Here is a 27,623-nt window from a genome sequence, read left to right as displayed (position 1 = left end):
TTCAAAGTATACTGTAATTTTACATTTTGTGGATCCTGGGAATCCTGGGAATAGTTGGGTTTATCTTACATCAAAATAGTGTTCAGGATAAAGGACAGACGAACAGATTGATTTAAGGACTTACAGCACTTAGATAATTAAAATTCACTCCTGTTCTATATGGCAGCCTTCACAAAATTAACAAGAACGGGATCAGCCTGGAACTGGTGACTTTAAAAGAAATCATACTGTGTTAATAATCCAGCATGATAGTTCCTCTGTTGCTGCTAGACGTGTCTAACCAAATTCTCTGAGAAAGAAGAGAACCTTGAGAAGGGCCAACCAGTGAGCTGAATGGAGCATGTCAGGATGTCTGCAATGACAAGGAAGTGTTAAATCAGAGTTGCTCATACAAGCAATTACTGAGAGTGCTGGACACCTGAAAAGTTTTGTTTTTTCTACTGGCTGAACTATATACAGTATTTCTTAAAGTATAGCATGCTCCATAATTCCCTTTTGGTCCAGACAGTCTTCATTATCTTATTTCTGCTTACCAGAGAACTGAGAGAATTAATTTAAAGCTGTGGCTAGGTATTTGAAAATCTGAATCAGGTGACTCTACCTAAAAATTACGAGTTAGAAAAATTTCTGAAAATAATACTGATAGTGAAAGAGTAATTCAGGTATTAAATTCTGTGTATACTTAAAAAATTAATGCTATTAAGGCATTTACATGTTAAGGTTTACTCTGGATCCAGATAAAGGTGAGTCATGTTTCTCAAAACTAGTAATAGAACAGTGTAACAACTAATATGAGTTAGTAAGGGAGTGCTTGTATCACATAGAGACATTTTGAAATACATACAAGACTGTTTATTGCCATTTGAAAGCCACTCATAGTGGATGCCTGATTACCATGCATGTGTTCATTTTCCCCAACTATTCAAACGTCTCTTCAGTACAATGATTTGTGTTGTGCAGAAACAAGTTAAACTCTTAAGTGTGGTTTTAGCTCTTACGTCTGTTGGAAATCTGATGTCACACCAGCGTCTCTCAGCTCCCTGGGAGTTCTCAGGAGGGCAGTGGGTATTTGCACCATCAGACTGGGCAAGTTAAGGAATAGGTAGTAGTCATTGTTCTGCTTAATGAAAGGGTTAGCAAAGATCCTGGGTTTGGGTTTTTTTTTTCAAGGTGACTACAGTGCTGAATAATGGAGAAGCGAAAAGCTATTGGACTCCTTACTGCCTAATTTACTACTGAATTCTTCAGGCCTTTTTTCAGGCAAAACCCCACTTTTGAGAGACAGCAGAACGTTTCTGGTTATTTCCCCTGAGAATGATCTCTAAACTTTTGCCCTTGGTTGTAAATATAAATGTTTTCTGCATGTGACTAAATACCTACTTCTGTGGCTTAGTGTAGGACAGCATGGATGAGAAAGACAAATGGGTTAGACTGTAAAAGGAATAGCTTCTGCTGAAGCATTTTCTGTCAGCATTTAGAAGAGAGGGGAAAGTATTTTTCTTAGTTTCATGGTTATCTCAAGTGTGAGGGACTGTTAGTCGTTGCTGAATAGATAAGAGAAATATGTGAAAATGGATTTAAAATATGCTGCTAGATGTGCTTCTGGGAGGGTGGAATTTGAATTTACCATTTTTTCTAGCTTTGAAGGGAATTCTTTTGTAGATTTATTTAAGATGTTTATTAAATGAAAACAATTTCCTGATAAACAGATCATGAAAGATAAATCAGTTTGGGTAATAATAAATGAGAACACCAGAACACTGACTTGAACTGGTTTAATTTAAAGGGAGATTCAGAGACTGACTGTGTAAAATGTCTGATGGAGAATAGATTTCTACAGCTTATGCAATTTAGATATTGTCAAATTTCAGCCTTTGAAAAAACACTACATTTTGTCTTGAATTGTATATTGAATGAAATGATGAAAATTAATGTGATTTTGTAGTGCTATGAAGTGTGGTAGTCTTGTCCAAAATGAGCGATGGGCTTTAGCTGGACTTTCAGATCCACTCTCAGTGGAGATGTTTAATCAAAAATAATATTCTCCAATTAAATAAATATACCCTTAAATATTTTCTGCTACATTTCATGGCACATTCCTGCTTGCAAGTGAACATGGAGAAGATTGTGATCTTCAAGCTCAAAACAAACCCGTATTCCGCTTTTTCACTGTATGCTTTAACCTCTTCAAATTCCTTGTTCCTGTGACTTTCTACCACTGAGGAGCCATTGTGCCAGACTAAACTATAATCACTCTTACACCTCACCCTTCACAGTGACCCAATATATTATAAAACTTTAGGTCTTAATTAAAGCAGTTCAATGCTGAAAAGTTGTTGTTTGGGTAGATTGTGGGGGAGATTTTCTGATCCAGGTGTGCCAGTAGAAGAGGTTGCTGTGGTGAGCCCCTAGTTCTTTCTTATCGTTCTCTTGTTATTGCCACTCATGTGCCAGCAGAGCTCCTCTTGTTGCTTCAACCAAAAACAGATACACTGTACAAATTATGTGTCATGTCATAGTAAGGCATCTCCCACCCCATACCCAGATGGATTTGGGGGATCTGTCTAGTTGCCACTGGCCACACAGACAGCATCAGTGAAAACTGCAGCCAGTAGGATTTGGACATAGTTTCCCTCTTACCTAGGTCAACCTGATTCGTGTCTGTGTCAGTGATTTTCTGTGGGCAGGAAGGAGTTGAAGGTAAGGATGATTAGGCTAGGACTGGGTTTACCTGATTACCTGATGCAGTTCACAGAATACATTATCTACTTATGCCTGCATAGTAGGTACACTGTGCTCTAAGTGATGCCCCTGGCCAGTATTTGGAGCATAAGATCTTTAATACTGGGTCTCCTACTCCCTAAAATTAAAACAAAATTTAAAAAGGAAAAAAAAAAAAAACAAGATAGTTTGGTATTCTCAGCATAAGCAATAATATTACAAAAAGGACAGACTGATATATTTTCAGATTGCATTGTGCCTTGCAACATGAAGTTAGCCCAGCATAATTGATTTACATGATCTTGTATATTCAGTTTGTTTAAATTTGGAACATTTGTGGCTTGCTTCTGGCTGCCATCAGCAGCACCTGCACCAGAAGCTGCCACAAAGCAGGAAGGCTGTCACTTCCCTGCTCTGCATATTCCCCCTACTGGTGTCCAAGGAGCAGAGAGGGGGTGACAACTCACTTCCATCCAGAAGGATGAAAAAAAACCAGGAAGGGGACAGAGGAGAGAAGGAGTGAGGGATGAGAAATTTACTGTGAGTCAGGAGTGGAGGTCAGTCTGTTATTGATGGGGAGATTGAAAAGCCAAGGAGGCCAGGAGAATGATATGGCCATAGGAAAGTTGGATCGGAAGCAAAACTGACTGAAAATTAGTCAATTCTCACTGCCTAAAAGCTCGGATATTGCCCATGCTTCAAATGTCAGTGTTAAGGCGTGATCAGTGAGTAACTCCAACTCAGTAGCAAAGTGGGTGCTTCATCTCTCTCTTTAGAGAACAGGAGCTAGATGTGACAGCCTACTACTCTTAGTAATCAACATTTGCAGGAGGTCTGTGCTTAACCATCAAACCTCAGGTATATACTGTGTGGATCCCACAGTACTGACTTTCTGGATTTGGGCAGGAGTGGGTTTGCGTTTTGATACATAGATAAAAATACTTCATATGAACTTCATTCAGTGAAGTGCAACAACGTCTACATTTCTTGAACATCCAGTACTCAGACATGGACAAGTTAAAAAATCAAGACTGGCTTCCGAGAAAGCATACAGTTTCTTATATAAAACCAAGGTATTTACAAAAACAGTAACTTGAAAAGAAATCTTAGTTTTCTTCTATACAGCTGCATAAGAAGTATAGTGCAAATGCAAGTGAGAGATGTGTTGTCTTGAAAAGGTTTTCTACTGGCATTAGCAGACTAAACAGGCATTACAGAATTATCAGGACAGTAGCAACTGCAGGTATATCCACCTGCACTGGAAGCAGAGATCTGTGTGTTAAGGGTTCAAAAGTTACGGCAAGCAAGAAAAGACAAGCAGCTGCTATGCCTCCTTCAGAGATACAGCATAGCTAAGGCCAAGATGCAAATCGTATTGAAGGGTGATGCATGGTACAGCACTTGGCTGTAAAAAAGTGAAAGGGATTTGGGAGATGGAACAGGAGGGGTCAACTTCCTAATTTTGGCCCCAGTCTCACCTCTTATTCTCTAGGTGTTCCTGTGAGAAGGATTGGAAATTTCAGAGTACAATGCAAAAAGCGTGCATTTAAACTGACAGTTACTCCTTCAAAATACGTGATTCTTTTGTAGCACCATTAAAATGAATTCATTTTTATCTTGTACAGATCTGCCAAGTGGTCCACATACTTACCGCTTAGAAGATCTTGCCTACACTAGAAGTGGAGACAAAGGCAATTCCGCAAACATAGGTATTTTTCTTTCTTTCGCTTTCTGAAGTGATGTAACACTTTCACATAAGAGTTACATATCAAGTGCTAGTCTTAAACATCTTGACCTTTATTTTTTATAATTGTGCTGAAACAGAAGACAATACATATTGAATATGGACTTTACTAATGAAATACCTGTAGTCTTCTGATGAGCAGCTGTTGTAATCTGAGGTACTAAGAAAAAAATTATAGCATGTCATACTGAAAAGAAAGGTTTTTGTTTAGGGTTGGAAAGTTGAGCTCCCAGAAGTTAAGTAATGCCTTTTTAAGGTTTCTTTTACATGTCAGTTGCTACTCCTTCATGTGTGTATGTTACATAATACAATTTCTTAGTTGTCTGATCATATATAATATTTTCATACATTAATTTTGTAACACATCTATGGCTAAAACATTGACAGTGCTAGGAAATACTAAAGTTTTTCTCATATGTACAAGAATGTTCTTATTATATTGCTAATGCAAATGGTGTATTTCAGTATGCAGTCTCTTTGCATTGATTGTGCTGCTTCTTGCATTGTTTAATAATTCCTTCTATTCCTTACTTCTGCATGCAACAATTGGCTCTCTTACTTGTTGGAAGATGAGAGCGTGTGGTGTTCAAAGCTCAGTATGAATTAAAGGTGCGTTTGGGATTTGATTTGCTATTAGCTGTCATGCTAAAACAGATTAATTTTGTTCATTTGTATTCAGGAATATATTTTCCTTGTCCTTGTTTGTGAAACTGCTTTTTTTTGGGTTGAAGAATGAAGCAATGTTGATTTTTTTTTTTCTTTTCTTTTTCCTTTTTTATTCTTTCTCCATGATTGACCACTGTTGCAATGTAGCATTGCCAAGTCATGAATTATGTATACATAATAGACTGCTTCAGATATAAAGACACTACTGCTTTTCTAAGGAACAACACTAACAACAACAAATTTAACCTCTATGAAGTCCAGGTAGAAAGATCCCTGTGACACAGACCTGTTTTCGTGATCCTGCTCTGGAACCTCAGCTTCAGCATAAAATTAGCTGAAGCTTATAAAGCATATAAACAGCAATAAAAATGTAATTGTGATTTGTCACACATCAGAATCCTGTGCAAGAGATGGGGCAAGGACCAAACCTTTGATCACTGGTCATACCTTGTTGTGGTTAATTGTGATTACTTAAATATCTAAGTCTTGCAAACCATTTAAGGGAAGAGAATTGCCTGTGGGTGGTTTGTTGTGATGTTGTTGTTCTTTAGGTGTCTTTCAGTGGCAGGGCCTGTTTGCAGCAGGAAAAAATCCAGTGATCACTTAGCGTTCTTTGGTGTCATGCTGCACCCTACATCTCTGCTGACAGAGGGAGAGCTGTCATATTGTTGTATATTTTATTCAGGAGCTCGTTAAAGGAGATCCATATGTACAGTTTCAGTTAAGCGGAGGATCTCAAATTGGTTTTGAAAGGATAAACACAAACTGGTTTCAACACTTCCTATTTGAACTAATGCCAATCAATGCCTAACAGGTGTGATAGCACGGCATCCCCTCTACTATCCATACCTAAAGAAAACTTTAACTGCTCAAGCCCTGGAGAATTACTTTCAACACCTTTTAGAGCATGAGAAACCAGAAGAAGAGCTAGTAACAAGGTGAGTAGCTTGCTGTGCATCCCACAGTTGTCTGGTAGATACATGATAGTATCAGAAGTTATCTTAAAATATGCAACATAAATATTGCAAACTTGTGTGTCTTTCATTTGGGTTTTTTTTTTTTGTATATCTTCCTTTGCCTTTTTAAATAACTTGAGCATAGTCACTGAGAAAGAACATGAACTTGGGCCTCTCTCGAAGCTGGACAAAGGCCGTGAATCCGTTTAGTGAAGGCATTTAAATTCTCAGAATTAGCTTAGTAGTGTTGGGGCTGTTCTTTTGTTTTGTTCCAGTACAGAATGTCTTTACCGACTACAAATAGCTTCCCATGTCCTTTGAGAAATGTATCTTTCCACTGGTTTTGAACCATTTGGAAACTGCAGGAGCTTTAGTAACTGAAGCTTCCCAAGCCTCTGAGCTGAACTGAGGGTTAGAAATCTGTAAAACACTACCTGAAAGACATTCACACAGCCAGTGTAGTCTGGAGCCCAAACTTACCTGATAATCCATCAGAAATGGGCCTCATACTGTCCCTATTTCTGTAAAGGATTTTAATATTTATGAAGTTCACTCACTTTAGAGAAGCTATTCCTTCTAGTACCCCACTCTAACCCACTTTTGTGCCTCATATACCAAGCCAGAATTTAAAGAAAAAACATAGCTAATTTTTCTTCAAATCTGAAAGAGAATATATCCTAAACAAGTATCACACTTTAATGTGATACTCATCTACTAAAGAATATCCTCTGCCAGCAGACAACATATGTAACATTCTTATTTTTGTGGTATGGCTGATGCTCATGACCCTTCCTGGGAATGAAACACACAGTTCTCTCGTTGTAGCATGAGGTAATGAAGCTTGCTCTCCTAAGGATGTCCAGTAAAACAGTCAACAGATTTTAAACCTTTTTATCTCTTTGGAAACAAGTAAAAGCTAAATACTGCCACAAACCATCCAGTCTTCTAAAACTTGTTTTGATACAAAGTCAGTTATGCTGCACATAAGGAGATTTTGCCAAAATCCTTTCTGTATTTCCATAGGTAGTTGGATAAACTGTTAACTGGTTTTTTTGTTTGCTCAAAGAGCTTGAGTCAGAAAGGTACAGGTCAAAGCTCAGAGAGAGCTTGGAGTTATTTTAACCCCTGATCTTTGAATTGTAAGTGCTGGTTTTGTCTTCATAAGCAGCTCAGTGCAGATCTCACCCACTGTTTCGTAAGTGCTAACAAATCTATGTATCTAATAAATTGTGATACTAAGAATTGTAATTGAATTTCCTCAGAAACTGAGCAGAGAGGGGAAGAAATAAACTTTGCCATGTCTCCTAATGATACTTCTAGAAATTGATTCATTGCCATTCCTTTATGCTGTTTATGTAATAAATAAAACTAGAAATTTGCTCTGTCTGGATGTAGCCAAATTAATTTGGTTAATTAGATTATCTGTTTGAGGTTTTGGCTTCCTTTAATGATGTGATAATGGAGCTCTGTGAGTGAATTGGAAAGCTACTAGGGAGAAAGAATAAAACCTTTTGTGGAAATATTTAGGATTATAAGGATTATGCTCATGTGCTTCAGATTGTGTAGTTTCTTTTTAAATGACTTGTTTATTTTTTAGTTTTAACTGTCATAAAATAGAGCTGTCTTACTGTCTGATTCCTTTTTCTAAATGGTGAGTAGTTAAAAGCTATGTATTAGTTTTGCTACCATAAACATACCAACCATGGCTCTACCTCACTACAGAACAGAGTCTGTTAACCAGTTGCCTTTCATGCTTTTTCACTTGAGACATTAAATGGGTGTACTAAACAGAGAACAGGTGGGATTATTTTGGTAGTGAACACCGAAAACTCATAAACTTCCAGATTGGCAGGTAAAATAATGGCAATAGATGATCTTTTAATCCCAAGGTGATTGCTTACCACAGTAGAGTGCTGGAGTACATTCTTAACAGGTCTGTGTATCTTAAGATACAGAATAAGGAACTTTTTGTGCAGTGGTACTAAGTCAGTCATTTAAGAAGGATGATAAAACTATCCTGAGATTTTGCTATTTTCATCTTCTGAAATGTGGTATATGTAATGTTTTATATATAATATGTTCAATATTCAGAAATACTAAAAAATGACAGCTTGATTTCTTCCTGTGCAATGTTTTCACCATGAGCTGAAGAACAAGAAATGTGGATGCTGATGCTTCTCAATGGCTTTTTTGTACATACATTTGTTAGAGAGGAAAAATAAGTATTTCTCTACAGAATATCTCATATGCAAACAATTCTTTAAGCCTATGAACTTGGTTCCTGCTTTCCTGTGATGAAAACAACCCTGTCTTTTCTTTGATTTAAATGTATTAAATAATTTTATATCATTATTATTTCTATGCATTTTAATGGGAAATGCTCTGGGAAACCTGACTTCTCTGAATATTATGGACAGCACGTTAAAGGAAATAGTTAAGCAGGCATTCTGTTGTGCATAAGCATAGGAATGCAGCTAGAACAGTGAATATTCCTTGTATTACTGGTTTCTGTTACAGATAGAGTATTCTTTGAAGGGTTTATTTATTTTCTGTGTTTTTTAAAAGCAGCTCTTAAGACATTCAATCAAATCCTACAATTAGAAAATTTTTTCCCTTTAGATCTCAGTTAATTAAGCTTTAATTGTTTAATTATGCTAAGTAAATGCCTGCCAGCATTTTGGTCAATGTGTTGTTGCTGCTAAAGACTATTATAATGGGTATAGTGGTTCTTCTTCCTTTTATTGTGCAAGTTTATTTTCTGTGTGGAAATATTTTGGATGCTCAGATGCTTCAGACAAGCCTTAAAATAATGAAGATGCTGGCCTTCATATATTATTTTGTAATCCTCATTTTAGCTAGATTATCCCACTGTAAGTATTTTCTCAGAGTAAATAATGTGCCATGTTATAGTGTTCCAAATTAAGATCTGTTGCTTGTATTACATATTTCCTCTGCCAGAATTACTGCAGAAAGTGAAATGAAATTCTTCAACCTATTTGTTTTTGCATTTATATGCTCTTCAGTTTCTCTCCTGATTTGTTTTTCCTGATTGATTTTCATGACACTTCTTTTGAGAGATGAGGTAGTATTAGGAATCGATATTCCATCAGTCCTAGATCTTGAGGAGACATCCTCCAGTTGTGAAATTCTTTGCTGCCTGAAAATCTTTGCCAGCTTTTCAGAGTAAAATTTATAGTGTAGTGCTTTGCTCTGGCTTTTGTGGTATATAGTGATTGGAAATTTTCATTTAGATTTTTAGAAAATTTTGTGGAGTCATCTGGTTGTGCTATATAGTTGATTATGGTATTAAATTTAGTAAATTAGCTAAGTAACTAACGGTAGAATTGCTTTATTCTTCATATTCATGTTATCTAATAGAGCACTGGTAGATTGGTCTACTTTCCTGCCTTCCCAGTGGATTTGCCTTTAAGTGTGTTAATGTTGCCTCTCAACTAGTTTTTGAGAAAGAGCAACAGAATGCTGACACAATTTTTTTTTTCTTAATAACAACTACTAATACTAATATTAAAGCAGAGAGTAGTAATGAAAAAGTAGAAGGAACTTAAAACTTTTTACCTGGGAGACAGATATGGACACTCCATGACTACTTGCTTTCTAAACCAAGAACTGAAGTGATTACCAGACTGCTCAGCAGAATCATCTCCTTCCACAAGAGGTTTGGGTCATATGCCCAAGATAAAAGGGCAGACAGGGCTGTGAGCACCAGCAACAGCCACTGTTTTCACAATGCTCAAAAGGAGCTGAAAGAGAAAAACCTCAAAGTGACAAAATCAGCAGCATAAGAGCACTGCAAGGAATTCCACCTGTATTAGGGGGAAAGATTCAAAGAATCTGTCGCAAACATATGAAATCAGGTAGGTGATTAAAGAATAGTAAGTGTAGTGTTGGAGGAATCAGGATTTAAATTGCAGCAGTCAAACATCTGGAGACAGTGAGAATTGGATATCTTTCTCTGTTAATGCCTCATAGCTTGATGATGTTCTGATTTAAATCCTTTCCTATGGAATTAAAGCAAAGCTATCAGGTACTTAGATGAAGAAATACTGGAGAAAAGCAAAACCAAAGAAAACCAATAATGGAAGGAAGATGACAAAACACTGAAAAACTGCAAGGAGAGGCAAATGGAAATATACTGTAAACCTATTTATGGAATTTGAAACAATAGGAAACCACAGAGCCATTTGCCAGATGGCTACAGAAGTTTCCAAACTGGGACTGCACCAGTCAAAAGCAAGGATGGAAAAATGCTTACAGTGCCGATGGAACAGAAACATAGGTCTGTCACACTAAAATAAAATTTTATCTGAACAAAGTACATGGCTCCAGCAAAGCTGTGATTTGAATTTGCTATAAAGTTATCTGTTCGTCCTAGGAGTTGATGTAGTGACTCATAGATGTTTCTCAGTAGTGAAGAGGGAGTCTTTCCAATTAGCAATTGGATTTTGTTAGCAAAATGCCAATTTTTTAGCAAAAGTGAGTTCCAGGAATTAAGTGATTGTACTTTTCAGTATCAGAACTAGGAGCTAATAAAAATACTTTCTTTTTGCCATCATGTTGTTGAAGTTCATATTGGATCTTGAACCTCTGGCTTACAGATACGGACTTGAACTCATACAAAGAAAGAACTCTAGAAACAACCTTAATAGAAATGAATGAGTTTTGAGTAGAGGAGAATGATTACCTTATGATCCAATTTTAAAACTATTAAGGGCTGTTAATTTGGAGTAAGAGGAAGGAACAAGGAGGCAGGTGAAGCCTTGGGCTAATCTTGTTGTTACCTTTTAGACTTGGCTCAGCAGTGGGATGTGATCATAAGCATGAAAATTTTGCGTGTCGGTTTTTGCTTGGTGTTCTCTACACACGTTTCTTCCAAAATCCCCTGAGAAATGATGTGCTGTTTTTATTTTACAGATATGAGTTGCCAGGAATCCATGGATTAAATTTTGTTCTGAAGAATTCCCTTGGTGGTGGTGGTATAGCATCCCTAAGAAGTGACCCACAGGCATGTATCAAAGTAATAATTTTAATAAAGTAATTTTTTATGGGTCTCTTTATAACCAGCTTTTGGGCTGGAACTGTGAGGTTTGGGGTTGAATCTAGTTCCTTTTAATTTCCTATAGATATTGTCTATTTAATTTTCTAAGGTTTGAAAACAGTATAGTAAAGTAGAAAGTTGATTTAGAATACTTGATGAAAAAGATGTGTACTAATAAGATAGTACATCATAAAGAGCGTAACTGATTTGACTACCAGTTTTTTGATGCACCAGCAAAACTAGTTTCTGAGAAAGGCTGTCACATTCTGAAAAATTATTTACTAGGCAATTCTGATTGTTTCCAAGTATATACTTGTGCATGTTGCAAGGAACCATGCACTGTAGGACAATTCCTCATTTAGCATATGCCTTCTATAGTTAAAATACTGATAAATCATATAAACATGAAAACCAGATGGATATGAGGGGTTTTTTTGTGTTGATGATACATGAAATTTTTTTTTGCAAGTGTACAATCTGAGTATTAAAATTTAAAACATCTAAACCTGAAGATGAGATCCTAAGCAATGCTACAGCTCACACAGCTGTGCTCATAGGCTCAGAAATGCTCATGTGCAAATAATCTCAGAATAGTCAAGAAGTCTGCTCACAAAGTAAGGTGATGCTAAGTATGAATAGATAGAATTGAACCCCAAATGAATTGATTTTAGCATTAGGTACCAAATAAATGGAAGAAACTGTTCAATCATTTCAGATTTGGATGCTTGAAAATTCAAGCAACTTAGACTGAATTCTCACACTGATTATAGGAAAAACACTCATATGAAACCATCTTTAAAAAACTTGTTTTAAAAGGATAATATATTTAGTTAGCAAAATAAAATGTTGGTTTGGTTCTTTTTCTTACAGGGTAAAGCACTTGGACAGATGCTGTTGGATTTCCAGATTAAAAATGTTCCTGATTTAAAATCACTGATAGAATAACAGGTGTTTAATATTTTAACACTAAGTGGTATAAAAACATGTTATAAACAAGAACTGGCTTCTTGAATTGATTTTGGTTTCTTTTAAGGTTAAAGAGTAGAAAGTTGACAGTTACTTCTCAGAGGCTTAGCTATATGGCACAGATTAGCAAATATTTTGAGTAATACCAGACTAATAGCTCTGTCTGATAACATTTCCGGTCTAGATAATACAGTGGATGAAGAATCAATTTATTACCTGCAAAACAGAATTAATCAAATTGCAACATAACATTTAATTATGAGACAAGATAATCTTTGTTTCAAGATAGAAATTACCTCCTGTTTGGTCCATCTCTGTTTTCCTTCTCTCATCCTTTATTTGAAAATCGACTGGACTGCTGTCCTGTCAGCTGTGTCTGTCCTGTGCGGTGAGTGAGGCTGGGTAACCTGCTCTGCACTGCTGGGAAGTCAGCACTGTCTGGTACTGGGGAACAGTTTTCCCTGCTGGGCAATAAAGAAAGGTAATAATTGGTACTGTTATACAGTGACTGGTCGTAAATGCTGACCTTTGGTGGTGATCCACCAAACTTCCAGCACTTTGTCTGGTTAATGACAGACTTTGTTACTACATTTTCCAATACCTTTTACTAATTAATCCTTCAGTTGAAAGCACTGAATAGTAGTAAATTGCAGATCTTAGTGTGGTAATAAATTTGAAGATGTGGAAAGGGGAGTCTGCCCTCTCACTCCTTCTTGTGGTGGTGCAATCCTGGCAGGGGTGAAGCAGGCCTGGGTGGTTCCAGGGCTGTTAAATCCTTGATTTGTGCAGGAGAGTCATGCCTGGATTAAGTTGTCATTTGCATTGCCCTTCCCACAAGAAGGTGTCTTCTGCTATGAAGGAAAACCATGTTGAGTGCAGTGTATTCTGTCTTTCTTCTGACTCCCAGTTATCACCTCTCCATCTCCCTTCCTGCACAATATGATTAGCATGTTCAAATTGGGGTACTTCTGAACTTCTTCATCTCATTAAGAAGAGACTTAAAAATCTGTATCATACTTCTGGGACAGTAGCAAGGTGGAGATTCTGGTAACTGTATTTTCTCTGCAGAAGCTATAAAAATACTACTCCACACATTCAGGCATTTTATATTCATATTTTTTATTTTATTTTGGGGAGATTGTATTAATTGTTTAGCGCTGACAAAATGAGGCATTACTCATACCAGGAAAAAATTATGGAAATAAGTGGGTTTTTTGTCACCAAACCTATCTGTTAGTTCCTGAATTTCCAGTGCTGTATATCACCGTTACTAATTTCCTAGCCACTTGCTTGCTAGTAAGGACTATGCAATGAATTGTTCCCACATTTTCTGTGGTTTTTGCTTATTCAGATTGAAGGTATCATAAATGAATGCTTTATCCATCTAAACATTTATTGCCTGAGTAAATCATAGGTACTGTCCATGTGTACAACATGACTGTCAGGTTGTAAAAAACGAGTCATTACTTCATTGCAGAAAAACGGCCAAGGTAATAACTTGAAAGGGAAAATGGCATGCAGGTTTTATTATGTTTACAGTCACTGTTTGTTAGAAAACTTCCTTCATAATTTGGGCGCCTGTTGAGAGGAAGTAAAAAAGAAAAAAAATTACAGACCTCAGTAGCAAACCTTCAAGGATAAAAAGGCTACAGTAAATATTTGCAGTTCACTCAATATGCTGCTTAAGTCACTCTGGAAATGTGTATGCAGTAAGTCTCTGAATAAAAGTGAACATTTATAAAAATATAAATTTGTTTTAGTTGTTTATGTGGTTTCTTCTACTGGAAGAGAGTGATACTTAGTTCAGAGGTTCTTTGTTTGGGGCAGTTTCACTTGCCTGCAATTTCATGCATTGTCTTGCTGGTTCCCTTCTTTGTTCAGATTTTGTCTGTTCTGTCCCTAGTCTTTGTTAAATACAAAAACAAAAAAAGTAAATGATACTGTTTGTTGGAGAGGTGGTCACTTACAGCTCATAATGGAAGCTGTAATTGCTGAAAGGAATAGTACAGTGTTCAAATTGATTTGATATGGGAATACAAAAGCATTATTTTTTATCTCTGGAGTAGCCCTTTTGGATGCTATGAAACCATCCTTCACAAACATGTTTTCTGGCCATTATTTCTTTCACCAGCTTAAACCAAATGGCTTTGCTTTTCAGATATTTTTCTTGCAAAGTATACCCTCCAAAAATCCCTATCCAAAGATGTCGTTCTCCTTAATGACCTTATGAATCCTTAACATGTTTTGAATTCAGGAAACTCTGCTTCAGCAGTCCCACATGATCTGAAAGTAAAGCTTGAGTAATTGAGAGAGGTTTGGTAAAATATAAATTATACACAAAGGTGAGCATGTATGCAGTCAGTATTGGTTTAAATTCAGTCAGTTAAAAAATTCATCTTGCCTGCTTGTTAAACCAGGTCTGTTCCTCATACAGGCAAGAACATACCCTTCCAATTCTCCGCCTTTCCTGCCTTTTCCCTGCTGTGTTAGCTGTGAGAGCAGGATGGAAATAGTAATGTCTAGTGCATAAAATAAGGTTCCCTCTAATACAGGAGTTGCAGTGTAATGGAAACTGGCTTACACCTCTTAAGTTTTTGTACTTTAGCTCATCTGCTCTACTAAACAAAGGCTGCATTCTTACCTCTCACAGCTTTCTTACTGCATCTCAGCCTAACTCTCAAAAATAAAGCATGAGGTTTATCATTAAATTATTCCACAACACATAACAGTCCAAACAAATTCCAAAGTGATTTTCCTACTTAAATTTGTGTACTAAAAGTACAAAAGCTATTATACAAAATTCAGCCAAGAGGATGTGCCAGTGTTTGGTGCACAATGTATATTTTTAGTTTTGCAATCTCCAGTAGAGATGTTTTTTCCACTAAAGTACGTGCTTTCTCCCCCTTCTCAGATGAAAAATATATGTTAAGTATACTTTACATTGTACTGTGTAAGTTCGACAGTAATAGAAGTGCAGCCCCTTGGGTTTGAAAGCAGAAAAATGTTGGGTTGCAGGTTGCTTCTCAAGAATTTGGTTTCATTCAGAAATTACTCTGATGTGTTGTATTAAGTGCTTTGCACACAGTAATGCTCACAACTGTTGCAAGGTAGTGGCGAAGCGCTACCTGGGTGGATTCCACAGACGCGCCTGCTCTGTAATGCCTTTTGGGCTTGTTCACTGGGGTTTCTGGGCTTGAGAGTGAGTGAGTGAGTGAGTGGTTGGAGGGGGAGGGAGGAAGCTCTTCAGTGCCTTAGGTATGAAGAAATTACAATGCGGAAATGTCACACCTTTCACCTTACTACTTTGAAATCCTCCCATGCAGTAAGACTTCGAGGTTCCTCATCACAATTGCTCTTCAGTTTCATCCTGGTTTCCTTTCCGGATTTACTTGAAATGGACCCTGCTGATTTTGGGATTAAAGCTAACTGGCATGAAGAAAGCAAACAAAGGATGCCTCCATGTGAAAGATCCTGTTAGGAATTGTCTGTATCTGCCAGGGAGTTCAGCTTAATTCCTCTACCTTCCTTTGGACAAGGAAGAGAAACCTGAACTGTAGGACTGAAGCATCTCTACCACCTTTTTCAGCAAAGACCATTCAGACACTCCCTAGACAGCTTTAGGAAAGGGGAGAGGGGGAATCTTGAGATGGCAGCAGGCAGGAATGGTGCTTATCCACACAGGAGGGAGATGGGAACCTTTCTGTGCCAGGACTTTCTGTGGAGTCTTTGACAAGCTTCTGTGGCTGCAGCTCTGGACCAGCTGCTTTGACCATCATCAAATGGGTGAGACCCTTTATGAGGATGAGGTGTTTTAATTTTTTTTCCCCTCATCCATTAAAAAAATGCATTAGCAAAAAATGAGAAGTTCCTCCTTGTCTCTCCCCCATTTTTATTTACGAAGAGAAAAAGCTTCAGACTTTCCAAATATGTTTTTTAAAATCTGGATTTGAAAATACACTCAATTATATAATCATGTGTGGCTGATGGCTAATCCACAGGGTTCCTGTACCAGCATCATAAGCTACATCTAAAAGGTATTTTCTCTTTTGTAAGTGATGTGATTTGAAGTAGGGGGCTTGAGAGGGGTAAGCCTCTGTTGCATAAAAAATTTGGCTAAGACTCCAGAGAAAATCCCAAAGGCCTGATCACTCTGTTGGTAGTGCTGGGGCTCTGGCCTGTAAACAGCAAGTGAACAAGAGGTTATGTGGGGCCTCTTTGCAGACGAAGCAAGGTGAGGATAGTCTTTGCTTCCCAGGAAGCTGCTCTCTGCTCCAAGCAGGAGGAAACAGAAGGGAACCAGCTACTGTTTTTTGTTAACAAGTAGTGAGGTAACCCCTTACCCTGCAATATTTTCTTTACTGAGGAAGTGGAAAAACTTGCTTTTGGTTCATCAATAAGCTTTCATGTTTACAAGATCCTGAACCTGGGTTCAGAATCTGTGATGGCAGAAGGCTCTCACCTGCTGTGTCCTTTCCATCCCATTTGCCTTCCGAATCATACCAGAGTTGTTTGCTAATGGAAAGAAAAGGGATAGCGAACATTTTCGCTTTTTTTGCTGGTGTGACCAATTGGATTCTACAACTCTGGGGTGGTCTAGAGATCTCATTCGTGTTCCACAGAGTTTAAAGTGACTGAGGAGAGAAAAATAACCTACTGTTTCAACGCGGTTTGCCTGTGGAGAGCTGCCAAGCTGTTACACACCAGCGCTACTCCTCCCGCTTCCCCGTTTCGTATTTGGCATCCTAGGGTTGCAGCGTTTGCCCGAGTTTAAAGGAAGATGCTCCACCAAACTTCTCCAGCATTCTTAGGCGCATATCCCTTCCACCTTCCCCCTCCCTCTGCCCGTTCCGTGTTTCTCGGAGGGGAAGGCTCCCCCCTGCAGCCGGAGCGCCAGCGCCGGGCCGGAGCGGCTGCGGCACGAACAAAGATCCATGGCAGCGGGCTGGGGCGCGGTGGCGGCGGCGGGGACTCGGTGAAAGGCTGCAGCCACGGCCACCTCCCCTGCCACTCTCCGCGCCCTGCCATCTTCCAGGTAAGATGAATGTCTGTCCCATCCATCATCCCGCCATCCCCGAGGGGGCGGGAACCTGCTTGGTTACTGAAACTTCCGAGCCTCCGTCGCGGCGGCATTGTTGACCTGACAGGGCTGCTCTTTTGTGGGCTCCGTTGCCAGGATTTAGCCATTTGCATAATGGATTAGCATGAAACTGAACGCACGGGAATGCCGCTCCGCCGTTTCCCACTCTTTCTTAGCTGGCGGACCTTTGGGACGAATTAATTTATAAATGTGACTTCCCGCTCTCCCTCGGAGACCTGTTTTCTTTGAGGGAAGACAGACGCTCCCTCCCCAGTCCCGCCGCCGTGCGAGCACCCTTGGCAGCCAGCCCGGCCCGCCCCGATCCGATCCGGTCGCCGCTTGTCCCCCGAGACTGCCGGGTTGGGCCCCCGGAGCCCTTCAGGTTCCACCGGCGGTGAAAGGTGCACGAAGCGGCCCCGGGATCCCCTCGCTGCTCTCCCCGCGGCCGGTGAAGGGCTTTACCCCGCACTTCTCCGTGCACTTCTACCTGGGCAGCACGGGCGGTAGACGGGGCGGAGCTGCGAGTGGCTCCAGGGAGCGGGCACCGCGCAATCCCGAGGGCCGAGCCGCCGCCGCGGCCGGACCGAGGGACGCCGGGCCGGCTGAGGGTGCCCGCCGCGCCCCCCAGTAAAGCCCGCCGGTCCTCGGGGCGGGCGCTCCCCGCACGCCCCTCACCCGGTGGGCCGGCCCGGGTGCCCGCCCCGCCCCGCCGGTAGCTTAGAAAAGCGGTGCCGGGGGCCAGGAGCGCTGCTCGGAAGCGCCAAGGGTTTCCCCCAGCTGACCATGAAGAACCCGGTGCCACAGGCGGCCTCGCTGCTGCTGGAGAAGCTGATGCTCCTCGTCCACATCCGGTCATTGCCCGCAGGCTCCGGCGGGGAAACGCCACCGCCTGCACCCGGCTACTACGACACCAGCTGCTTCAAGAGAGGAGACCTGCTGGAGGTGCCCCGCACCCTCTTCATCCACTTCGGCATTTACCTGGGCGAGAACCGCGTCGCCCACTTGATGCCCGACATCCTGCCCTCCATCACCAGCGACCGTCGGCAGATCCAGCAGGTGGTGACCAACAAGCGGCTCATCCTGGGCGTCATCGCCAGGACGGCCAGCGTCCGGGTGGACACGGTGGAGGACTTCGCCTACGGCGGCAGCATCCTGGTCAACCACATGGACCGGCTCTTCGAGGACCAGGTGCTGGGCAGCGAGGAGGCGGCCCGCCGGGCGGAGAAGCTGGTGGGCGCCACGGCCTACAGCCTGCTCTGGAACAACTGCGAGCACTTCGTCACCTACTGCCGATACGGAGCCTCCGTCAGCTTCCAGACCGACAAGGTACGGCCCGGCCAGCGGCGGCGCCGCCCTTCCCCCGGCGACCCCGCTCCCCGGAGCTGGGCCGGCCGCCGCGGGCCCCGGGCGGGGCTGCCGGTACCGCCCGCCGCTGCCGCCGCTCTTCCCGCAGCGGGCAGTGCCGCCAGCGCGGAGCTGCTCGGGACGGCGGCGAGCCTGGCCTCGGCTGGCTTCAAGCGGCGAGGAAAGCGAAGCTGAATTAGTAGAACAATTAAAACGCTTCTAAAATGCTCTGAAGCTACAGGTTCTAGCCGGAGCCACGGGCAGTACCGGGGGTGATGCGGTGCCAGCCCAGCTCTTCCCTCTTCCCCTCCCTCCGGCGAGCCCGTGTGAGAGCTGTCCCGAGAGTGGCATCGCCAGCTCTCCAGCCAAGCTTTCCTCTTTAAATCTCATCTTTTGCACTTGTTTTGTTTTTGTTTGTTTGTTTTTTTTTTCCAGTTCTGTGAGACTGTGAAGATGATTATTCGGGACCAGAGGAGTGTGCTCGCGTCGGTGCTTGTGGGACTAGCGTCAATTGTCTGCCTAGGTGTGGCACCCTCCACCACGCTCCCCACCATCTTCATTCCATTCTTCCTGTGGATGGCTGGCTAACAGCCTTTCTGGAGGCTTCCATTCAGTGTCTGTATATAGGATGTATACTACTGTATTTATGAAAGCACACATTACTCACTGGCATCATGTAAAGTTTCTTAACTTTGTGCACCATTTTAAAATACAACTTTGTCTAGAACACAGTGCACAAGGCATAGCTTACTGTGTAAGCCAAATAACAGATTTCCTGAAAATCTTGGTATATTTTAACACACTTTTAAATCATGGAAAAAGTAGGGTTGCGATGCAGTTCTGCTCCTTGTCTTTAGCCAAAAATTATTCTACTGACATCCTTCATGTTCTTCAGTTAATATCTGGGTGCCATAACTATTAATAAAAATGGATGATGGAGTTCCACAAATGGACAGAAATGGAGAACAAACTGCTTACCTCTTCTGTTTATAGATACAGTGTATATTCAGAAATTACTGTCTTCATTCCTAAAGTACTCCTTGTTGGAAATGCAAGTAAATTGACTCTTTTTTGAGAGCAAAGAAGAAAAAACAACCCTGAGCTGGGTGCTGCAGGAGCACATCTGGCCAGACCAGTTAAAGTCATTTCCCTTTTGGGAAATGTTCAGAAATCTGTCTTTGTATTAATTGTGCAAACACTTTTTTACCTTATTGAACAACTTTTTAGTTGGGTTAGTGATAAGAAAGATAGCAATTCCTCACCTATTTCCTTGCTAGTGATAGTGGCTAATATGGCTAATATAAATGGTTACAGAGGGATTTAGGAGCTGTAGAAGAAATTTGCTTGCTTTATGTCAACTAGTGATGTACAGATGGTGGGACATTTCCAGCATTCCAGGGCACATTGCAGGGAGGAGGAGGGCAGGCACCAATTTAGTTCCTACCATTCCTCAGCAGTGGAACTTGTGTAGGTGTTGTAAAGTATCAGGGACCATTGGAGCAGTTTCTGTGGTGGCTATATTGTGACTTTGGATATTGCCTTAAAACATTTTCTCAGTGAAAGAGAACACATCTTACTGTACTCATCTCTTGTAAGCATTCACTTTCAAGCCAGTAGCTGGTGCTAGAAATGTTTTATCTTCAAATGCTGAGGCCTTTCAGTTTATCAAAAATGTGTAAAGTTGGATTTGAAATCAAGTTTATGTAGGCAATTCTTTAAATGCTGAAAACTTCTGCTATTTTTTCTTCTTAGCAAGGTCTTTTATGTATGAAGAGATATTTTTCAGCTCCTGGAAAGCTGTGTGTGCATACATGTGCTTACTTGTTCACATGCTGTGCCTGCTTTCCTTTCAAGTTAAAGGCCAGTATGATGGTGTCTTCACCAAGGACTCAGCCTCAGATTTATTCTGTTAATGCTGTGCAGTGTCCTGCCACCAGCTCTACTGCTGATATGGCCACTTGCCCATATTTAGAGGGACTCCTTTAAACTGTGCTATAAACCCCCTACTCCTTTCCCTAGACCTTAGAGATGCTTGAAGGTTGGATTTTTAGAACTGAGAGTCTACTTGGCTACTCTCTAATCATCGTCTTCTGGCTGCTCCATCAAAACTGACAAAGAATGTAAAGACTGGGATGAAATTCCAGCTCATAGGAAAGAGCAGCATGACTCCTGCTGCCATCAAATTAGAGGGGATTTCAGCCCAGCTTTCACTACATGTTCAGTCGGCAGCACAGCTCCAAGCAGCTGGATATCAATTACTGCTGGATCCTTGTAAACAACTTCTATTCTGCTTTGAAAGATTGCAATGCTCAGTGTAACTGTTTCTGGTAAACTTTTGAAATTAAGGTGTTTTTTAATTTACATGAGTTACTTTTTCATAGTGTATGCATTAGTAATATTTACATAAACTCCACTGTGGTTTTTTTACTTGCTGTGAATAAGGCATGAGCTGTAGTCATAACTCTAATTATATAAATAGATTTTATTCATTTAAAAATGTCTACTGACCTCTTGAAATTGAGTATAATGCTGTAGCATTACTCTAAAATATCCCAGTAGGGCTCTGAACAGGCCATTAACATGCAGTTACATGGTGTCTGATTACAGGTGGGCTTTTCTTTTACCCTTTATTTAATTGGGATTTATAAGAATTCCAGTAATTCTTACAATCCACATATACAATAAACAATGGGGTCATGACCAACAACTGAATCACACGTGGGACTCTTGGAAGGCAGAGAAATGTTCCTTCTCTAGCTTCAGTATCAAAGGACCAGAGCTTCTGTACTGCCTAACACTGTTGAGCAAAAAGCATCCAGATTGACTAAACTGGGATTTTCATAAGGTGTCTACGAATGAAATGGAAGCCGTTCTTTGCAGGCTTTCAGATGTATTAGTAGAGAATTTTCCTTCAGCTTATAAAGTTTTAAACTTACAAAATGGTCTAGAATGTTTTGCTGTATCCTTTCATCAAAGACAAGTGATAATCTGGGCATAGGAGCAGAAATTCAGCTGCATGTTCAGGCATTTTTCCTACCAACTATAGTTCTAGCAAAGATCTGGAAATTTTGTTAAAGTCAGGCATGAGTCAAATCAGTCATACTCTGAGGAGAGAAACAAGACTAGCAGGCATGAATTTTCATGTTCGGCTTAGCGGGTGGTATTTGTGCTCTGAAATATTTTGGTAAATGTCAGTGTCAACTTTTTTTTCTGTAATTACTTGAGTAAAAATAAGCACTAGCTGGAGCATTGCATTTCAGACTTGAGCTCAACTGTGATGCCATTGAAATGAAGGAGTTAGTTATAATAAGAAAAACACAGAAAACTGTGGAGCAGTTCAGCTGTTGGGGAAATGTGTGTGCTTAGAAGTGAAATTGTTCATCAGTAACTGTTAAGTGATGGGGAGTGTAAATCCAGAGGCATAGCTCGTTTTAGTGGGGTCTGTTTTGAAAAGCTGTGTGGTTAAACCAGAATACGTAATGAAGGAGAAGGAGTATAACCATCACCTCATGCCACTGGAAAAGGCAAGTAGTGAGGACATCAACTTTAAAGGATAGATGTTTCACTTCGGGCTTTCCAAGGAAAACAAAAATAAAATGAGTAAGGTCCAAAATGCTTTTAGAAAACCCGTGTTTAAAAGAAATTAACAAAAAAGGTAAGTTACTAAATGAAGATGTTAGAACAGTGTGCTTTCTGGTTTTCTGTTTGTATTTGTTTTAGCTTGGAACATAAATGATTACTCATTCTGCAGTGAACAGTCATCTGCTGCTTGATTTCACTCTGCATTCTCCTGTGCTGAAGGAGAATGCTATGTATAAATACTGTTGAGGCTTTTAATGAAAACAAAATCATAGTAATACTTGTTAAAGTCTGAGGGGGTAGGGAAGAGGGAATTAAACTTGTGTGTGACTTGACATGGTCCAGACAGGTTTTAGAATGCAAACTGCAGCAACAAGAGACATTAGAATTGTGATCTCTAGAAATTATATGGTGCTGTATTATTTGTTGCATGTTCTCACATTAAATAAAGCATCACACACCACTGGATGATACAGAACCGTGTTAGACAGTCATTAGTTAGCATCTCCTTTATCCATTGAAATGAAAGTTCTCAGGTGACTCGGGCATTTCCTCATTATGCTTTGTAATAGATTTGTACTTGATTCATCTGAGCATTTAACTGTCATGAATGAGCTTTCCGATGGGAAGTGAAGATAGAAGAGCTTAGTAGTTTTGAAGCTCTTTGCTGTAGTGCATTCCAGTCTCTTGTCAGCCTTACAAATATCTTTCAGAGCATTGTGCTGGTAGAATAAACGATCCCCTCTGCTGTAGGAATGGAACACTAAAAGTATTCAAAGGCTTTTCTTGGCATAATTTCTTAAAAAAAAAAATATTCTGTTGTGTTCTGTGATGTAGCTTCAGTTCTGAAGTCAAGAGAGCATTTAGGATATGGTCCTGAGTTCTCAGAGACTGTGGGAGAAGGGGGACAAGTGGGGAGACCTTTAGGAGCTTAAGTCAGAATTCCATTGATTGCAGTTACCACAGTTCCATCTGTGACAAAACTGGGGGTTTGGAGTTACTGTTTCTGTGTCTCACAGGGTAGAAAACTTTCTGTAAGACTTTTGGTACTTTTTTATGTTTCACCTGTTTGAAAGAGAACTTTGTTTAACCATGTAGCTTTGTTTCAGAAGTTACCTCTTCTTTGCTGTGTATCTGTAAACCACAAAACTATCCTTGGCTGCTCCGTGATGGTGTGATCTGGGGAAAACCAGCTGCACAGTCCCCTACAACTACATCACAACACCTACAACTTGGTGCTTGGTCTGAACAAAGCAATGAGAATGTGACAGGCAGATAATGCAGGCTTATTTTGCTTGCAAGGGCAAGGCATATTAAGTGTGATGAAGGACTAGTCAGTGAATGCAGAAGTGTGTGCCTGGAGACTCAGATGCTACTTAGTTGGATATGCAGGGCACAGTGTCTGCCTTCCTGTGCCCAACTGGAGTTTAGGAGGCTTGCAGTGAGGTTACATGTTAGCACAGAGATTAAAAGGATTAACTTGCCTTCCCTTAAATTGAAGTATGCCATCAATGCCACAGGCTGTAAGCTAACCTAGTGAATGAGCTGGGTGGGGGTCCATTTCCTAACTACGTGGTGGTTCACTGTGTGTAGCTGAACTACCCCACTGTTTCACCTCTAATGAGCAGCACCCCCCGGCCTGCCTTGACCCATGGCATCCTCCAAGAGAGTGCCAGTTGCCAGGTGCTGCAGCTGGAATAATGCAAACATGGATGGCCATGTACAAATATGCAAGCCTATTTTGCAACCTTGTTTAGCTGATAACCCTGGCCAGAATTTTAAGATAGACATCCCCATTTGTTACCCAAAGCCCTTTCCTGAGTGAGCAGAACTTTGAATGGAAACAACAATGCCAATTCACAAAGAGTAGAAAAAAAATGTGATGGTTACATAATTTCTGGGCATTTGGGAGACCTGTACCTAGGACCTTCTCAGTCCATCCTGCAGGGGTTCACAAGACTTTGGATAAGGCTATGGGGTGGCTACCTTTTCTATTTTTAGTCTCATGTTTAGGACAGTGATTGATTTCTTTGGTTTTTTTTAATCAAGTCAGACAATACCTGTGACTTTGAGTTAGAAGGGCAAAATGGCTCTCTGTCCACTGTTGGAACAGGCTCTGTTTGGGATCTCCAAAGGCAGGTGTCACTTCTCATGGTCTATTGGCCTCAGTGATATTCAGAATGGGAAACAGATCTGTAGATGCAGTCAGAAACTGCTAAGATTGGGACATTTCTGGAAGTCATTCATAAAATTTTCAGGTAGAAATAAGGGAGAGAGTATTTGGTTTGATCAGAGGTCTGCTTCTTTACTGCATTGATTTCATTATAACAACTTCTTTTAGTTAAAGCAGATAACCTGCTGTACCTCCCAAAGTATTGGCTACAGTGTCTTCTTTTTAACTCTTTCCCATTTCTATAACCAGGACAATAATAATCTCTCTGATTTCTGGCTACCTCTGGGACTTGGTTAATATTTGCATAAGGTTGTAGGTTTTTTGCATTGGACATGGCCAACAAATAAAGTGCACGGACCTTCCCCAGAAGGCATTTTCTCTTCCTGTGAAATCAGAGTTCTGTGAGGCTAAGAAGGCATACTAGAGTATGTAATTAAGAATACATTTAAATGAAAGGTTATGCTTTGCTAAACTTGCCAAGCCACCTTATCTTCTGTTTGTGCACAGGCTGAGACCTAACTCAGATTTTCACCCATGTTCTTTGCAGTTTTGCAGAAAGTACCTGCACGTTTCCATTAAACATAAACATAAATAGAGGGAGCGGTGGGACTGTTACTCCTGCACAGTAGGAAAAAGTTAGTAATTAGTTCTAATCAAAAGAAGGAATGTGGATGTGAAGTTTCCTGCACTCCTGCTGGAAATAGTAGAGTTAGATATTAAACAGAGTAACTTTTGCCATTTATATTTGCAGACTGGATTGTAGGTAGCTCCAGGTGAATATTCAGGAGAAGGGAGGCACCTGATTTCAACCACTTCATTTAGTGTCCAAATGACGTGATAATGCATTGTGTATGTAGCCTGGAGCCAAGGATGACTTGGTCACCTCCAGAACCAGAAACAGCATGGCTGTGAAAAATGGGGCAGTGCCTTTAGCCCTAGGGGGTGACAGCTGTTCAGTTCAGCACCATCTATCCCAGCTCTTTCTCTTTTGGAGCCTGAACAGATAACATTGTGTGACCCTGTCCTGTACTGCAGTCATACCTGCTCACCTGAAGCAAGAGATCTGAATCATGCAGATACACTCCAGACTGTTTCAATTCCATCCCAAGCCTCCTTTTATTCATGGTGAGTTATACAGGTTGCAGTTCTGATGGTATCTCAGGACTCCCTTCCAAAGTATTTCAAATTTTGGAAGAGGACCCTGAAGGTCTCACTTAGGGCTGGCTGCAAATCATCTCAGACTGTCAAGCGTGTAAGGTTGCAATACCCTGAAGTATAGATGAAGATGTAGCCTGTGATATCCACAGTCATGTAACCACATCCCATTACTCATCTTTTCATCAGCCTTGGGATGTAGACAAACCTCAGCTGCTCTGGAAATCCAAATATGTAATGAACTAGGACATGGCCTTGACAAATAGGTAAAAATAACATTTCTTCATTCAGTACATCAGCCATTTATCACAGATGATTGCGTGGTAAAGACAGTTGTTTGTATTCTTTTAGTTACTACTCCAAATTTCTGGCAGTAAGTAGGTTTGGTCGCACTGTATTGCAAGAAAGAACCACTCCACTGTACAAGTAACTATTTTAGAATGACAATTTCATCATGTATTGACAGACAGGGTGTAGGCTGGGAATAATGTCTTTTCAAAAACTTGCCTGGAGAAAGCAGTAATTCTGCTTGGCTGATGAGCTGAAATTCCAGCAAGGAACAGAGGGTTTCTATTTCTGATGTCTTTGAGCAGTTCCAGTAACTAATATTGTTAAACCATTGGGAACTGCACAGGCAGTAGAGCTGATGCATAGTCATGAAATGTGTTTCAAAATTATAATGAGGTTTTTATTACTTGGAAAGAGATTTTTACTAGCAAGCTGAAAACATCCACCCAAACCAGTTATAGAAGTTACTTTCCCTCAGTAATTTTCTAGTTTGCATTTTTCATTTTGGGGAATCTTTGCATTAAAAGCTCTCTAACAGTACTACATGCTGCAATTAAATACAAATCTGTGCTTGCAACAACAGTCTGTTCTTATTGGAAAGACAGTGGATTTGTGACATTAATTGTGTCAGTGTATAACTGAGCAGGAGGGGAACATGGGGTGTGAGCAAAGTATCTATCTATATAAAAAACATTTGATCCTAATTAAAAAAATATTAAGAGAAATTCCTTTAAAAAAAAAGCTGCATAATTAAGACTGCACAGTTAAAAGTTATACCATTACATCTATAATTATGTAGTACTCCAGGCTTATTTGTTACAGCAGCATCACTGGGTTGTGTTTCTTCCAGCTAAAACAAACAGGAGCTTTGTTACCATCTTCATAGAGAGAAAAATTAAATATGGAATATTGCCACCAATTCCCTGACTTCTCCAAAATCTTGTGAAAATTTAATAATGATGTTCAGAAATCAAGCCCCAGTAATAATGAACTTTACACAGAATTATGATTCAAATAATCCTACACATTAAAAACTGCAGCTTTTTTTTTTTCTTTGTAGTTTTTCAAACCTTTTCAGGCAGTTGTCTACAGATGGTTTTGCACTGTCACCATTGTTTCTACCAACGTTTTTGTTGGTCTAGGCAATGCACACTTCAGGTGGCTTCTGAGATTTTTTTTTTCTGTGAGCAAAGCTACTCCCATTATTATTTAGGAAAAATGGACACTCAATCCAGAGCTGCAGTAAGACAACCAGATACTATTAACAACTTTACTACCTTTAAGCACCTTGAGCTTATAAATGAGGGCCAAATTTTTACCATCAGAGGAAATAGGGAATGACCTTGGCAATATCTGAAAGTCAGTTTAGCAAAGTATCATTTTCCACCGATGAGCAACAGTGAACATTTGAGGACAGGGTACAGGTACAGATGGATTCTTGATATGTTCTCTGAAGTTTACAATTTGCAAACTTTCAGCTTTAGAGCCTGAATTAATTTCATTATGTTTAATACTCTTACCCTGTGTGACCTTATCTTACTCCATTTTTAGTTTATCAGCCTGACCTTTGAAAGGCTGTATGGCAAGATAACTTATAATATATGAAAAAGCACTTCTAAAAAAATTGTTTTTCTTACATTAGCTGTCCCTCCCCTTCTTGTACTACAGGGAACAATGAATAATCATTTGCATTACTTTTTTTCCACTTACAGTCTCACAGCTCAGATATTCCTGATGTGAAAATCAGAGTTTTTGCTGTTTCCACAAAGATGTGCTTTACTCATCTGTGCTAAAAATGCCTTTTATTGTATTCTCAGTTTAGGACTAATGTGAGTCTCTGTTCCTTTAAAAAAAGAACTAGCTTACTTTGAAAACTGCTCTATCACTTTTGTGTTGAA

General features: G+C 40.2%; 2 protein-coding genes across 2 annotated transcripts in view; both read left to right on the top strand.

The window, feature by feature from the left end:
* The window catches only part of LOC102100225 (uncharacterized), a 55,556-nt gene extending 41,720 nt beyond the window's left edge, over positions 1-13,836 (top strand). The window contains exons 17-20 of the mRNA XM_088056937.1: positions 4,347-4,430; positions 5,946-6,069; positions 11,020-11,110; positions 12,014-13,836. Coding sequence (XP_087913063.1) covers positions 4,347-4,430; positions 5,946-6,069; positions 11,020-11,110; positions 12,014-12,088 — 374 coding nt within the window. The 3' untranslated portion in view covers positions 12,089-13,836. The remainder of the gene's footprint in view (positions 1-4,346; positions 4,431-5,945; positions 6,070-11,019; positions 11,111-12,013) is intronic.
* Positions 13,837-17,936: 4,100 nt separating this feature from the next.
* LRAT (lecithin retinol acyltransferase) lies at positions 17,937-22,577 on the top strand. Its single transcript, XM_005517572.3, has 2 exons — positions 17,937-18,512; positions 18,966-22,577. Exons 1-2 carry the CDS (start codon positions 17,970-17,972, stop codon positions 19,116-19,118), a joined length of 696 nt encoding a protein of 231 aa, XP_005517629.1. The 5' UTR covers positions 17,937-17,969; the 3' UTR covers positions 19,119-22,577.
* Positions 22,578-27,623: the final 5,046 nt, after the last annotated feature.

This window comes from Pseudopodoces humilis, chromosome 6 (assembly GCF_049639895.1).
Source record: "Pseudopodoces humilis isolate 2021_Gansu_Grassland_sample_001 chromosome 6, ASM4963989v1, whole genome shotgun sequence".
NCBI classification, from domain to species: domain Eukaryota; kingdom Metazoa; phylum Chordata; class Aves; order Passeriformes; family Paridae; genus Pseudopodoces; species Pseudopodoces humilis.
The sequence above is the reverse complement of the archived record's forward strand: the minus strand, read 5'-3'. Positions and strand labels throughout refer to the sequence as shown.

Excerpts from the sequence above, each read along its gene's own strand:
- LRAT (XM_005517572.3), top strand. The coding sequence starts at position 17,970 with ATGAAGAACCCGGTGCCACAGGCGGCCTCGCTGCTGCTGGAGAAGCTG. Across the intron at positions 18,513-18,965 it reads TCAGCTTCCAGACCGACAAG|TTCTGTGAGACTGTGAAGAT; the intron begins GTACGGCCCGGC and ends TTTTTTTTCCAG.